Source organism: Odontomachus brunneus, unplaced genomic scaffold (genome assembly GCF_010583005.1).
Source record: "Odontomachus brunneus isolate Ranch 3 - 2012 unplaced genomic scaffold, Obru_v1 Obru_scaffold_024, whole genome shotgun sequence".
Lineage (NCBI taxonomy): Eukaryota > Metazoa > Arthropoda > Insecta > Hymenoptera > Formicidae > Odontomachus > Odontomachus brunneus.
In genome coordinates this window covers 44,077-59,282 of record NW_022639474.1, presented here as the reverse complement: position 1 = coordinate 59,282, position 15,206 = coordinate 44,077, and the positions used below count along the sequence as shown (strand labels likewise).

General features: G+C 42.0%; 1 protein-coding gene across 6 annotated transcripts in view; it reads right to left on the bottom strand.

Annotated features, from left to right (window-relative positions):
- Window positions 1-2,842: 2,842 nt before the first annotated feature.
- The window catches only part of LOC116842289 (dedicator of cytokinesis protein 3), a 53,295-nt gene continuing 40,931 nt past the window's right edge, over window positions 2,843-15,206 (bottom strand). The window contains exons 1-16 of one of the 6 annotated variants that reach the window (XM_032811264.1): window positions 14,659-14,766; window positions 14,404-14,568; window positions 11,860-11,944; window positions 10,794-11,267; window positions 10,423-10,722; window positions 9,449-9,653; window positions 9,120-9,302; window positions 7,197-8,919; window positions 7,094-7,111; window positions 6,814-6,976; window positions 6,044-6,481; window positions 5,809-5,950; window positions 5,016-5,691; window positions 4,505-4,866; window positions 3,901-4,265; window positions 2,843-3,745 (exon numbers count right to left, since the gene is read on the bottom strand). In XM_032811264.1, the coding sequence (XP_032667155.1) occupies window positions 3,578-3,745; window positions 3,901-4,265; window positions 4,505-4,866; window positions 5,016-5,691; window positions 5,809-5,950; window positions 6,044-6,481; window positions 6,814-6,976; window positions 7,094-7,111; window positions 7,197-8,919; window positions 9,120-9,302; window positions 9,449-9,653; window positions 10,423-10,722; window positions 10,794-11,267; window positions 11,860-11,904 (5,262 nt within the window). In that variant the 5' untranslated portion in view covers window positions 11,905-11,944; window positions 14,404-14,568; window positions 14,659-14,766 and the 3' untranslated portion in view covers window positions 2,843-3,577. Of the gene's footprint in view, window positions 3,746-3,900; window positions 4,266-4,504; window positions 4,867-5,015; window positions 5,692-5,808; window positions 5,951-6,043; window positions 6,482-6,813; window positions 6,977-7,093; window positions 7,112-7,196; window positions 8,920-9,119; window positions 9,303-9,448; window positions 9,654-10,422; window positions 10,723-10,793; window positions 11,268-11,859; window positions 11,945-13,026; window positions 13,829-14,403; window positions 14,569-14,658; window positions 14,767-15,206 lie in introns of those variants that run through there. The other 5 variants (XM_032811265.1, XM_032811259.1, XM_032811260.1 and 2 more) reach the window with 5 other exon arrangements.

Below are 15,206 nucleotides of genomic sequence, written 5' to 3'. Positions count from 1 at the left end.
TATATATATACATATATTAAGAAGCGGCCATGACTGTACTTATATACTTAGCCATATTAATTAGCATGTATGTGTGGAGTGCCTGTTCATGCTACCGCATACATACACGAGGTCTGTCGGAGTAATCGCGACAAGAGATAAACGTCACGCCGGGATATCTCCCAGTGATCGAGTCAATAATAAGCGATAGATTCGCCTTAAAAAAGTGATGACTACTTACTTAATAGCTATCGAGATAAGAATCGACAATTATCGTGGCTGGAAATTATCGCGGTGTTATATTTATCTAGTGTTAATGAAGCGTGAGTCGCATAGCATAGCGCGAAGTAAGAGCTCATTCATCTGTGAAGTACGTTTGCGCCTTCGCGTCTGAACTCGGAGCCGGTAAATTATAGACCTGCGCCTCGTTCTCGCACCGAGCTCTGCTCGATTACCCCGATCGACCCGATATAAATACTCGCGCTTGTTGTTACTTTGACTTAGGAGCTGTCCGGCTCCGGTTTATGTATCTCCGATTCCGCGAATGGTCGTTACGACTAACGGCAGTGACGTATGGAGGCACGGAGAACGGCAATGATCTCTAATCATTATCGCGTACTCATTAGTCTCATTCCACCTTAAGTTCTCTCTCTTCAAGCTCAGTATTGTGCAATGTATACATTCCACTGTCTCATCTCTCTCTCTCTCTTTCTCTCTCTATATATATTTCTCTTTATATATATATTGTATATGTATAACTTTAGGTTTCATTACGTCCATTTCCTTTTTAATAGAAGTTTACAATCCTTTTCTTTATTTTACATGCCATAGAGGAGAAGAAGAAGAAGAATAAGAAGAAATAGTAGTGTAAGTCGATGCGTACATTAATTGTGCGGCGCGGTTTTTTTTAATACTTTTGTATATATTTATATATATTCTTATGCCGAGAAAAAGAATGAAATACATAATTTATATACCCTTCAGCGGAGTTCGCTTTTTTCCATGCCTGTCTCCGCACCGCACCGCAACTCGCGACAACGAAAGTCGGCAATCACACACCAGTCTGCAGCCAGTGTCGTTGATAAAAATTACCTTTATTCTCATCGAAAATATAAATAAATTACAAAATATAGAGTGTGTGCGTGTGTATGTATCTAAGTGTGTGTGTATGTGGATTGATACACTCGGAAGAGCGACATTTCCAACGTAAAACTGATATATAGATGTATCGCGATTCAATCGCCGATCACGTCCAAACCGGAGTTTGCTCCTAATCTTTCCGGGTGAAAACTATCTCACTGGACGTTTCCGGTGTTCAAGAGCGATTATCACGCGCTTGTCCTTTCTCTTTTTCTCTCTTTCTTCCTTTAGTACGAAAGTACGAATTAGAGCTAGGCGATGTTAACCGATAAATCGATGTTTGATTGTTTTCTGCTACAAGAACAGTTACATTCACGTTCTTTTCACATTTGATTATGCAACTGAATATATGAAATGATAGCAAAGACCACACCAGCTTAACACAATATACTGTACAGACAAAAGATTTTTTTTTTAATTTGATTAATAACCTTCTGCTGGCATTTTGAGTAAAATAGTATTAGAATAATTATAAATTATTTATACACTAAATATTTAAATATTTATATTGGATAGTTAAAGATAATCGATAATTATTATAAATCATTATAAATTAAATTTTTTAATTTAACTTGGCCCACTGAGCCCGACATAATGTAATTTATTCAGATCTGACAGTCTTTATTATTAACTTGATGATACTGTATGATTCCTGTGTGCGTATTTTTTTTATTAACTTCCCAGTAAGCAATCTGCGCACAGACTGACGTCAGACTGGCGGCAGATTGCGTGCAAATCCTGTCATTTCGTAGGTTCTTCAATTAAATTTTTGGTAGAAAATTTTCTCATAATTTTTCATAATTACTCATAGAATAAGCGCTTTCTCATAAATACTCATAAGTACTCGTAAAATACAATGAAAAAAAAAGTTTTTCTATATTATTTTTTCATAATTTTTAAGATTTTCTCTGATAAGATTCAAACTTAAACCGAAGACATCTTTTGGATAATCGTCCATCGCCTTAGACACTACGCCAATTCCTCACTTGATAAAAAGTGCTTTATATTGCCCACTTAAAGTTTAAGGAAGAAAAATCTTAGAGTTTGTTCGTCTTTTAAACCGCAAAATATAGACAAAACCGTTTAACCGTATAAATAATGTAAGAGAGACCGGTACGATAATTCAAAATTAATTTTCTACCAAGGACTGTATAGAAAATTACTGCAATAAAACAGCAGATGACATTTTTCCATCATGCTAATAAAATACTGTACTTTTACATGTGCGAATTAATTTGGTCAATCGTCCAGTTCAGATTGTATTAAGTTTTATCAAAATCGAAGCATGATATATTTTCAAATAAACCATCACAAAAATTCTGTAAAAGTTATTTACATAGCGAGACTGATATTTTATTCGGTCCTGCTGCCTTCAGTACTTATTGCATGACGGTTAAATCGTTCAGATTTAATGACATAATAACATTAAAAAAAATAATAATATGAGAAATTGTATGAATAATTATGAGATAAATTTTTACCAGAGATGGTATATGTACGCCTTTAAATGGCCATTTAACCGTTGTACTATTCTATACTTATACTCGTTATTTCTCTATTATTGTTGCTTTTTTATCAGAAATGTGTAATACAATTTAAAAAAGTAAAAATTGTTTTTTATTGTTATATGTGTACAATTATATGTGTACAATTATTGCACAATATAATTATCTTGACTTTTCTCGAAGTTTTACATGGTGTGTATGTGAAGCTGCCCCATTTAATAGCGTACATATGGTCCTTGATAGAATTAAATAGCCTATCTAGGAAACAGAATCTGCGCGCAATCTACCGTCAGTCTGTCGTCAGAGTCTGTTGACAGGCTCTGCGCGCAGTCTGTCATCAATCTGTCGTCAGAAAAGATTCTGCGTGAAATGTTTTACCATTCTGTCTACAGAGTCTGTTGACAGACTCTACGTAAAATCTGCTCGCGCAGGTTTAGCTCTCTGGGTTATTAGTTTATTATTATGTAACTCTTACTAGCATATTGAGTAGTCATGAAAAGATTATAAATTAATTGAATATTCAAAATACTTTTGAAGTATAATCAATTATAAAAATTTGATTTTTTTAAATCCATCATTTAGACGTCTATTCTTTCCTTCAACATCGCCTATCCCTAGTAGGAATATACGCGTACGATCCATTTTGTTTACGTTCGGAAGGATCCGATTTCGGGTCGTTTACATTCGGTTTGTTTACCTTACGGCTAGCAGCTACGTACGAGATGGCGTGCGGATATCAGAGACTTCCACAACAATAGATCCGAGTCCGCACTTCTCCCCTTAGATACGACGACGACGACGAAGACGATGATGACGACATTCTTACGTTTATGTTAAGTTACCGTCTAAGAGAGTCCGCCCAATACTGGAACGAATCGAATACAGGATTCGCGCCCGACCATGGCACATACACATCACGATTAATCGCTAAGGACTAGGGAGATACATCGTCGCTACACGGTGCTCTCCGTGTCGGACGCCACGGAGAGTGTCTGCATCTTCGGCACGGAGTAATTCTCCGAATGGCCGTGAGATTGCGTCCGGTTAGATACTCTTTCTAAAGTCGAAGGGGCTGAAGGAGTATCCTGGTGGGCCTTGGGAGGAATTGGTGGAGGGCTCACCTGCGAAAAAGTGAAATTTGTTAAATCTCAAAACAATAACGGTCAATTAAATTTTAGTAGAGAAGATATATGCCTATTTCCTCTATATTTCTTTATTATATTTCTTGATTTTTTATGTATATTCCTATATTTTTCTGCATTCCTATATTCCTCACCTCTTGACCCGGAAGAGAATGAGAGCTCTGGAATGTGCCGCTGGCGAAGCTACCGGTGGAGACGTTTAGCGCGCTTATCACAGAGGGTGGCGAGATATTCATGATATCGTTACATCTGGAGCGCGGCTCAAAGTCCTCATAACCGAGGTTGTTCAAGTTCGTCAGGTGTGATTGGAAATCCAGCAAACTGGCTGTGGAGATGCCGCTGTCGCGCAAATCGTTTGGTTCGTTCTGCGTCTCAGAGTCGTCGTCTGTGCTCCACTCTGTGTTGCGTTTGTGCGCTAGACGTTTCGGTGGCGCCGGTGGCACGACTGTGTTTGTGTTTGTGTTAGAATCTCTCTTATCCGGAGCTGCAACAAGAAGCGCTGCGTGCACAAGTTACGATATACTTCTTTGAAGAATTTATTCTTTCGAATTATATTCAAATTTTATTCTATCACTTCATAAAATAATGTATAAATGACATTAAATAGTTAAACAATATATCAATCTACAGACGCGTGTGCATATCGTTATAACAAAAAATTGCTACTTTTCCAAAAAAACTGCCATAATAATACCGGTAGAACAGCAATCGATTACAGAAACGAAGGGATTAACTTACTGCAGCCTCTGGGTGGTAACGGCGGTGCGGGCTCAGGTCCGGGTTCACTCCAAGAACTTCTGAGGCCACTTTGGTCTACGCCATCGGTAGGAGTTGGCAAAGAATGCCTCAGTGGCAGTTTCGGACTTAGCGGTTTGCTGAGGGACCTCTGATGCGTGGGTCTCGGTGGCGTGGAACCGTAACCGACGGAACGTGGTCGAATCTCTCGTTGTGGAATAGGCGGCGGTGCACCGTCCACTCTAGTATAAAAGCCTTCGTCCTCCGGAAGTCCGTCGCTGTCGGCGTGCGACGCTCTAGAACCGGCGGTCTCCAGAGTGACCGGACGCTGTTTGTCGTTAATTGGCAAAGGTGGCAGTGGCGAACTAAAAAAGCGACAAGAGACTACAATTAAATAAGATATTAAATAATTATGTTAGAAATAAACAAAAAATATAAGTTATATTTGAGCGATTCTCATTCATTTCAAAATTGATATGAGACCTTCTTTGATACATATATTATTTATAATTACTTGACAATACTATCTTGATGAATAGTTCTCTGTCTAGCCAGAGGACCAAGGCCTTGTTTGAGCTGCGTGAATCTTTCGATAAGCCTCTTGTGCAGCGGCTGGACCCCGTCCGGCGCGATCTGACCGTGAAGTACCAGACCAGACTCTAGAACGTTCATCTGGTCCAGAATTAGGCCCTTCAGTCTGTTCACGTGCGGCACCATTTCGGGGTTCTGCCAAGCGAACTCTGGCGTGAGAAAGGCCTCTTGGTACTTGGTGATGCCACCCATCACGTTGGCGTCGATGATACCCTGTAGCCGCATGCTGAAGGGATTGATGTTTCTGTGCGGCTCGGCTCTGTACTGTGTAACTAATCTTCTCAGTTCTTTCTCTACACTTTGCATGGTCTCACAAGCGTACTGTACTGGCGCCATCAGCTCTGACCGTTTCTCGATCACTTCGAACCATCGAAGAATTCCTGGTAGTCGTGCTTCTGTCGTTAACATTGTTCTTTCAATCCAGAGCGATTTGAATTCGTTTTCGCGATCCACCGGGCCTCGATGAAGAGGACGATCAAAAGTGAACCTGCGCACATCGTTCACCAGATAAAAGGCGACCACGCGCTCTGGCACTTCCGCGCCGCTGCAAGCTAAGCTGCCTTCTTCGGGGATCGGTTTCACATTGCAAATTTGAATGTCTGAAAAATGGAGTAAAAGAAATAACACGGAATGACACTGGTTTTACAATTTCAAAAAGAGAATTATTTTTTTATATAATTTTAAGAAGAATCATTAATTAATTTGATATCGCTTACATTGACCCTCGGAAGTCAGTATGCTTTCGTCCGGCGGGGAGTTCTTCATCAATATCTGCGCACATGGAAATTCGGTCTGCAACCGTTGCGTGAATGCTCCTATTCGTTCATACTCCAGACCACGGTAGATGAACAACTTATTCTGCAACAGAAGGAATAAATAATAATTTCAAACGTGATATTTATGCTTTGTATCAAGAATTTTTCTAAAAATCTCAGAGTATGTCAAACTTACCCTGACGAAAAGCGGAAAGCTAAGTCCATAAAATCCAACACGGAAGTACTCCGGTTCCGGGCGCAGCTGTGTCAAAATATTATCCAAAAACGTGGCTTGCAACTTCAACACGTGACTGAGCTTGGCATAATCGTACAATCTGGTTTCGTATAGCTCTGCTAGCTCCTTACACAAAGGGATACCCTTCTCCCAGCACTTGCCGCGATCAAGATAGTGAATGATCTTATGGTAAAGCAGCTCCTTACGCTGCCACTCCAGCTGCTGAGGATGGGCATGATCAGGTGGCAGCATTGTGGATCCCCAGTCTAACTGGTCAGCATACAGCTTCATCGTAAAGCCAGCTTCCGTATAATTTTCAGCGGCCAGGTGCAGATCGTGCAGTTTGTAGATATAACGCAGATACATCTCCTTCCGGTTGAATTCATTCTTGTAGAAGTTCTGCAAGAGGAGCAGGAGTATCCCCATGACACTCGGAGATATGCACACTCGTACACTTGTACAAATGGTTAACGATTGAATGATGAGTCGGCCAGAGGAACGATAAAATTTCCATCGGAGAGCGCAAACTGACGTGCTAAGTATTGCGCACGAAGCGACAACGTGCGCCCATCAGGTATATTATTCATTGAGTACATGTATAGTAGCGCGTCGTGAGTCGCACTGTCAGTCGCACGGTCCAGTTAATTAATACAAATTAAGTTGAGAGAGGAGTAACTTGTAGATATTGTTATGCCTAGAGAAACAATCCTAGATCTTTCTTTAATACGCACCAACAGATTCACGGTGCACGACATACGCTTGTCGCGATTCTCGTCGCCCTGGATAACGCTTCTGTAGTCGAGAAGTCTTTCCAACAAACGCGTGATGGACGTTATGAAAGCCGTTCCACTATCCTTCCACGCCGGATCCTCAGACTGCACCCTGTCCAGCAATCTGCACGCGACAATAAACATTATGTTACATCGGACGTGTACTAAACACCTTCGAAAAAAGAAGTCAGGTTTGACTCAAGTCAATTTGAAGAAGTCAGGTTGTAAACGTCACACTTACACGGCGCTAAGGTGTTCCCTGAAGCGGCATGAAATTACAAATATATATCGACGTAAGACTATCTATGAGAATTTGATGAAATTAGTCACACACGTCAACTTACATAGTGTTAAACAGCTGCCTATACTCGTCGTCACCCTTGTTCTCGCTGATGAGAATATCCAGTTTGTCGATCAGCTCGGATTCCACCAACTTAAAACTTCCACGGGCTCGCTGCTCGCATTCCATCATGTCGAAGAAGATATGTAAAGTCGCCTTGCGGAGTTCGCTTTCGGGCACCAAAGTAACTTCGAGGAAGGGTCCAACCATGCCAGGTATGAACTCGAGCTTACGTTCGCCCAAGTGCGACCACATGGATAATATCTGGAAGCCCATGAGGACCCTCATATCGCCGTATTTTTCCACGATCTTTTCCCTCTTCACTTCAGAGAATTGCTCGAGCTGAAGCGACGGCTGAGTGAGGTAAGCTACCGCCAAATTGAAGTACGTTGACCAGAGCTGCGAGTCGAAGCTACCGTGCAGGAAACGGAAGGCGAGCGGTTGCGCAAGTTCCTGTAACGATCTCAGGATAACATTATTGGCCTGCATCCTGATGACCAGCCAGTCCGGCGGAAAGACTTCTTGGCGCACGAGCTCGCCCAACACCTCAAACACCTTGAGTAGGAAATCCTTGAGCGGTTTCCGCTCACCAGCATGCGTCAATTCCTCCCAGAGTTGCGTGTAATGATACTCATCGAGAAGTTGAAGCAGTCCTATTAAACAGGCTACTAAACAACCGAGGACTGGACTGGATTTAATTACGATCTGAATGGCCTGTATGAGAACATCGAGCACGGATAGGCACAGCGTCTCGACGTCGTGGTGAATGCAGTTGTTGACTTTATTCGTATCCCTACCACGTTTGTGCAGGAAGCTGAGCATCTCGCCCAAGATATCCGTGCAAGAGCGCAGTTCTTCTCTACGAACCAAATGCAGACGCAGGTGTTTGCACATCGTAACGAGCAGCATATTCCTGCTCTCATCGTCTTCGCGGAACAGAGTGGACGAGGTAAGATTCTTAATAGCGATCAGCTTGGCCTGCGTGAGTTGCAACGATGACTCCCGTGGTACCGAATCTAGCATCGTGCAGGTAAGCTTGGCCACCTCGAGTACCGGCAGCACCGCCACCAGCTGCTCAAACACTGCCGCGATCGACTCCAGCAATGCGATCTGTGATTTTAGCACCATCTCATACGGAATACACAGCATCTTGTTGAGGGCCGCGAACACGCAGTGCAGATCGCGCTTGAAGCTGTCCTCGTATTGACCGGCGGTCGCCCGAGCGAACAACAATCGGCTTTGAATGATGAACTTGAAGATGTACTCGAGCGAGCGGAAGCACTTCATGATCGGCTCTTGCTTTTCCGCCGCAGTTACCCAGTCAGCGCAATGCTGTACACTGCTGAGGAGGCCCTTGTACACCAGAGCGGCGGCGAAGTGGTCGGAAATGTAAGCGTCCATCACAGGTTTGAAGTGCTCGAACTTGGGGTCCTCCAATAGGCTGAAGATGGAAACAAGCACCTGGAACACGAGTCCCGAATGCGCTGTAGAGTTGCCGTCCTCGGTGTGGAACATGGAGAACAGCGCATCGAGGATGTCCTGGAGAAACTTCACCAGCTCCTCGCCATCTAGTCGAAGAACGCGACTGAGAGCCTCGGATATCCGTTCGGGATGGGCCTTCCATTGCAGTAGGCTAAGTAAGTCAACGTTCTGCGTTAGCTTGGTACTGCAGAGCAAGGTGTGCACAAACACGGCTTCCTTGGGCGATCTGGAGAAGGCCGGTGGACCTGGAACATGAGAAAGGAGAATAGTTGTGTGTATAAAGATCTCCCCTGATTTTGTAATGTATTTCGATTTATAATTTCATTTTATAATTTTTCATTTCATCTGCACTTTGAACGACTAATTTATTTCTTTCTCGCGTCTCATCGTTATTATTCCGAATATCATTTGAATAAATTTATCTTGTCAGGAAGCCCAGATTTACCTGAGGCGCTTGGTTCTCTCGCGCTGCTCGGCAACGACAGGTAACTCAGTGAATCCAATTTTGCACGTTCCTCGCATTTGTAAATATATAACTCGTGAGGACCATCCTGAAGAGTAGCTCCTCCGGGCTCCATCAGCCGAACGAACGCGAAGGAGAAGAGTTTCTTGTCATTTTTCTCGCGCGCTGAAGCAAAAATGCCACCGGTCGAGAGAGGAGGTGGATAAAAAGCTTCGATAGAGAACAGATGAAAAGGCGGAAGGTGTAGGAAAGAGACGTGGAAGAAAAGTGAAAGGCCAGAGTTCGCTTGACCGATATCTATCGGAACTTACTCGAACAGTGTCGAAACTCGAAACGCACGTGACTACCGTAGAACTTGTCGATAGGTATCGCCAGTCTCACAGTTTCTGCCCATGACGGGCTGTTGTGATGATATATGACCAAGCTCTGATATTCGGAACTACCGTCCATCCCCGCGGCTCCAAACAAGCACCCCTCCAAAGGTTGACCGTCCGCATCCAAGACCAAGATTGTCACCTGATTTTATTTTCACATGGAAAAATAAATCTCAATTCGTGCGGCAGATGAAAATCAGATGAAAACTCGGTAACAAGAAACGTGTTAACGCGTATTATAAGTATTCGTCTGAACATTCACCTACACTAAAACTTGGTTCAGACAACTGAGAACAATGAACTGAATAGAACTCACTTACATGATTTTTTAGAAAAATATCTAAAAAATAGTAAATATTTATTTTGATGGGAGGATATGTATACTATAACAACATATTTTCACTTAAATCTAAATTCTATTTTATTTAAATAAAATAAACAATTGCTTTTTCATAAAAAGCTAAGGTTTTCTTAAGATTTCAAGAAAATGTATATGTTCTTAGTTATAAAATATTTTACATATTAATATAAATAAATATGTTATTAGTACTAACCGTGAGTAAATATTTTTTTACTATTTCTTAGATATTTTTTTTTAACGTAATTTTTCTGTTCCTACAACCGAGTTTTCGTTTGGCTCCAAATAATAGAAAATCAAACGAACCGAATTTTCTTTCCGTATACGAATTCAAATGAATAATCTTACTTTTACAAAGATATTCTTATTCCTAAAAAAATAAACAAATATATAATTATTATTCCTGATTAATAAAAATTTGGGGTATCATTATAATTGATTGAAAATTGTATAATATTTACAAGTATAAAAACTTGTTATTAATTTCAATCTGTAAAAGTATATAATTATGCTATATTTTTGGTGAAAGAATTATCTGTGAAAATAATCGCACCTCAATATTCTTGCCAGTGGACTTTCCGCCGCGTTCGAATTCACCTCGCTCCAGCTTCAGATACAGATCGTTACGCACATCGCCCGGCATGATGACGTCGGAGAAGCCGAGCTTCTTCGTGAGGCAGATATTTTTGAATAGCAATGGGTTTTCCTCCCGAACCTGAGATAACTCGCCGTGCAGAATACGAAGGGAAACCACTATTCCGTAATTGGGCTGTCCAGGCAATGGAGAACACTTATTATTACGTATGATTTGCTCGTGCAGCTGATGGAACTCCTTCTCATCACCTTGATACACCTGCAGAGGATGAAGGACCCTTCGATATCGTATTCCGCCGACAATTAATATCGGATTCTCTATCCGCTTACCTTAAACGTCATTTCGTGTTCCTCCGCGTGATCCTGTGCAGCCTCCGTCAAGGAGATATTCGTCAGAGAGAGCACCGCGACTCCATGAGGTCGTCTGTAGGTCGCTGTCCCGGTCTTGTTCTTGCCGGAATCGGAATACAACATCCTACCGCAGCGCATCACATGGGCGATCATATAGAGATCCCGACTTAGGTCAGAGTTGCCGAGATCTGTGAAGATTGTGCAGTTGTTGTGCATCTTTTCCACGTAGTTGGAGAAGCCCTCCTTGGAGATGCGCACGAGGAAACGCTCGCTCAGGTACTGCAGCCGCTTGGCGTCGAACAAGGAGAAATAGATCTCGGTGTCCTCGCCGACCGAGTGGCCAAAGTCTCTCATGCAGAAATGCAGGTGGTGAGTGAGGATCTTTTTGTGCTCCTTGCGACGAAGGGTGCCACGGGCCGACGCGCCCTGCGAGTTCTCGGCGCTCTGCACGTGCTGCAATTCCCGAAGGAAGGGACCCGGAATTAGGGGGCACACGCGAGTAACGTCATTTATTTATAGTGAGATTAGGTCAGCTCTTCGGCCCCAAACTTAGTCTCGGCTTACAGAGTTAGGATACTCACTCCTAAACTCGAGGTGGGGGTGAACCACTGGGGATTTTGGTGTAATGTCGAGGTATCGGCGGGAATTAGTTAAAGGAGGTGTTGCTTAATCAATGCGCTAGCCTACCTCGAAATAACGCGTTCGTGAGTAATATTACGTTGAGTTGCCATTTTGATTCGGTTCTCACGAGTAAGAAGTTCTATCAAGTTGTGACTTGAAGATATATCATGTAACATCGAGGCGCGTAAATTGGAACGACCATAACCAGCTATGTTTGTACTCGCGAGAAGCCACGATCGGCGAGGTAACTGTATCGCTTCGCACGTAGCGAAATTAAACGAGGCTACCTTCGTGATCGACATTTTAATGAATCCACGAGAAGCTCCACGCCTCGTCGCTGTCGTCCATTCCGCGCGCGCGACTTTGCTCATTTTCCATCGTGATGTTCTATTCGACGTTCTCGATATGTGCTCATAATACGTACCACGTGATATAATTCGACGACAGACATTGTATCTGGGTCCACCATGTGAGCACCTTGACGTGGCACCAGATCTAGGCCAAGCTTCCTAGAATACAGCAAGAAAAAAATACGAGCCGTGATAGAGAGAAAAATTTCACGGAGAGCGTAGTTTACCTAAAAGTAAATTGATTATAAATTACAATTGATAATGGGGACTTATTGACGCATATAGCATGCATCAACGTAATAATCGATTAAACAACGTTCAACAACAAACATAGTGAGATTGTTGTCTTCGGAGCACGTGCATAAGTAAAAGTTACCGCGGGGGATTATTTTTAATGCACGTGTCATTAACCGAAAGAGTCTATTACACGTTGCCTAAGAATAAAATTACCCGAGCCCGGTGCAATAAAGTGCCTTACGCAACAGGCTAGCTATTATCCGTTAGCTATCGATAAAAATTCCTCCCGAGTTACTTTTACATTATACACTGATAAATTCCAATAAAAACATAAGCGTTTCAGAATAGGTTTATACATAAACTATGAAGGAAATATAACTTTCAAGACTTCTATAAAAAAATCTCAACAATATTTCTACAACAATTTTATGGCGTTTAATTAGTCGATGTAGCAAATGAAAGATGCTTGCCCTGCAATTTAGCAGTGCAGTAAAAAAAAAATAATCTTACAAAAAAAAAATAATCTTATCTTTAGTGAAATCTTTCATATACCCTCAAGAGGATTTTATCTCTTATGTGTTCTCAAGAGAATTTTTCTAAAACCAAAAGGAAAATATTCTGGGATCTCTAAGCGAATTTTCGCTAAGAATAAGGTTATATTTTGTGAAATCTTTTTATGTGATCTTAAAAGGATTTTCCTCTAAAATAAAAAAAAATATTTTAGGATTTTAGAAAGAATTTCTACTATAATAGGATTATATCTCTTTTATAAAAAAAGATTAACACTCATATTAATAGTGGTCATTTGAAACTTATCTCATATAAAATATTCAGATTTTTATTTAGAGTTTGATTCAAGTTTTTCGGTCGATTCATGATATATATGGCATTTACATCTCTAATCAAGACTCAACTGAAAAACTCTCATCTCTAACTCTGATCTGATCTTCAAATCTGAACATTTCGCTTGAGAAGAGATTCAAGTAATAACTATTAATACGGACCTAAAATTCCATCGTCGATGTATTTTTAATTATTCTTTGAAGATGGGGCGAGTGGCGACAGACGAAGTCGTCAGGTGGCATCGATCACGGCGGGAATGGGCATGAGAAACGGGATTATTACACGTCGCTGATTGAGGCGTACGTTGCATCACACTTTGGGAGGTTCGCCTTCGAAGTGGGACCCCGGAGTGGCTACTTAACTTCTCATGACCCCGCACTGAGAGCTGAGCCGAGCCGCATGCCATAGGGCCGACGTGTTCACGAACGCATTGGGGGCCCTTTCAGGCCCGTCTCTCGACGGTGGACTCCCGCGTGGAGGGCTCCGTCGCCTCGTAGGAATGCAGATACGTGCCAGGTACTCGCGTATCTCCTTTGTATGCATATGTATATATGTACGCGCACGAATCGCATATATATGAGCTCATAAAGAAGCCGAGGCGCACGCTTATCGGAAAAAAAACGGGGGCTCCATGTAGCAGATTCCAAGGAAGTTTCCGATTCCCGGCTTGAGCGCCTACTCAATTATCATTATAACATCACGACGACATAACGTATAGCGAGAGGACATAACGACGATATAGCGACGACATAACGAAAGCGAATAGTTGGAAATTTCGCGGCAATAAGGAAAGCAACGAATTTAATTTGAAACGGTAGCCACGCAGTGGACGATAAATATAAATGCGCGTGTGGGGCGGTAACTTGCGAGTATCATCAATATTGCTATTACGGTAATAATTAAGATTGCCAATAATTATCAATCGTTAAAATCGGACACGCGGGAGAGCGTGAGCACGGCGGTATAAGAAAGTCCTTCCATAAATCTGACCTGACAATCCTTTAAGCTTCTCGGAGCGTTTAAACGGCCACAGTGGCGTAGCTATTAATATGGCAGATGAGAAACTAGCGAGCGAATTGTTCCGCGACAGCTCTCCTCCATGCTCCTCCTCCCGCTCGTTTCGTGATTGCGACTCGAACGACGATCGATCGATTTCCAGCGATTTGTGTCGATCGACCATTCATGTCATTCACTAACAACGCGAATCCGTTTAGCCTGACGACGAGGAAGCCCGTCACATTCTGCCATTACTCGTGCCGTGTGTAATTTCCAAGTCTAACAAAAACGGGGGCCGTGAAAAAAAGAATTAATTGACAATGAAGCCGTTTTTAGAGGGCGGCAGGGGGATGAAGTTAGAGAACATTGAGCTGCCTTTCACGAGCACCATGTTAGGGCGAGATTAAATTAAGTGGTAGGTTCAAGAGAGCCAAGAGAAGAGCGGCTCCGGCGCGTTCGCTCATTTTATTTCCAACTTTTATTCTTTTTTTCTCCTTCTCTCTTTTTTCCTTTTTTTTCCTCCTTTGGAACCACTCTCGAACCTGAGAATTTCGCATCCTCCGTACTACTACGTCACTGATCCCGGTGATTCGGTGTGCACCAATCCCACACCCTCGCCACCGCCAGAGCCGGTCCGCTAGGAGCGTATTCAGGACTGCCACAACCACGTATGCAAATCGAATACTCCAGGATAACGACTGGCGGTACTACAATTAATACATTGTATTTGTATACTCCAGACTACGCAGTTAAAATGTCATATTTTGAAAGAAAAAAAGAAAACATCAGTTACGTACACTTTGCGTCTGTTTACTCAGTCGCAATAATTTGTATCCCTTGCGGCTTACATCACAATTTGATTGAATGATTGACTGAGCGTTTGTTTATCGTTCTAGGACAGTCCTCTGAGGATGTGAATATTGTTATAAAAAAGTATATTAACACGCGCGTTAATTACATACATGTAATTTTCTTTTACATATAAAAAATTAATATTTTTCAAAAGCTACTATGTTGAAAATAATCATAATTGATTTGACATAAAACATTTTTTTATAAGCTTTAATAATATAAGAGTATTAGAACTTGCGAATTTCTGCAATGATATGAAAGTTTTTATATTTTAACGAAAGTGGCCGCGACTTTTTCTAATGGGAAGAGTAACTTATCTCTAGAGATAAAAGCTGTCATTTGAGATAATCGAAGACAATTCTGCACTGAGTGCGTTTTCCGCGGTTCAATGCTCGACCACCGGAGAGTTGCAGTACAAGATGAGAAAGAAAGAGAGAGAGAGAGAGAGAGAGAGAGAGAGAGAGAGAGAGAGAGAGAGAGAGAGAGAGAGAGA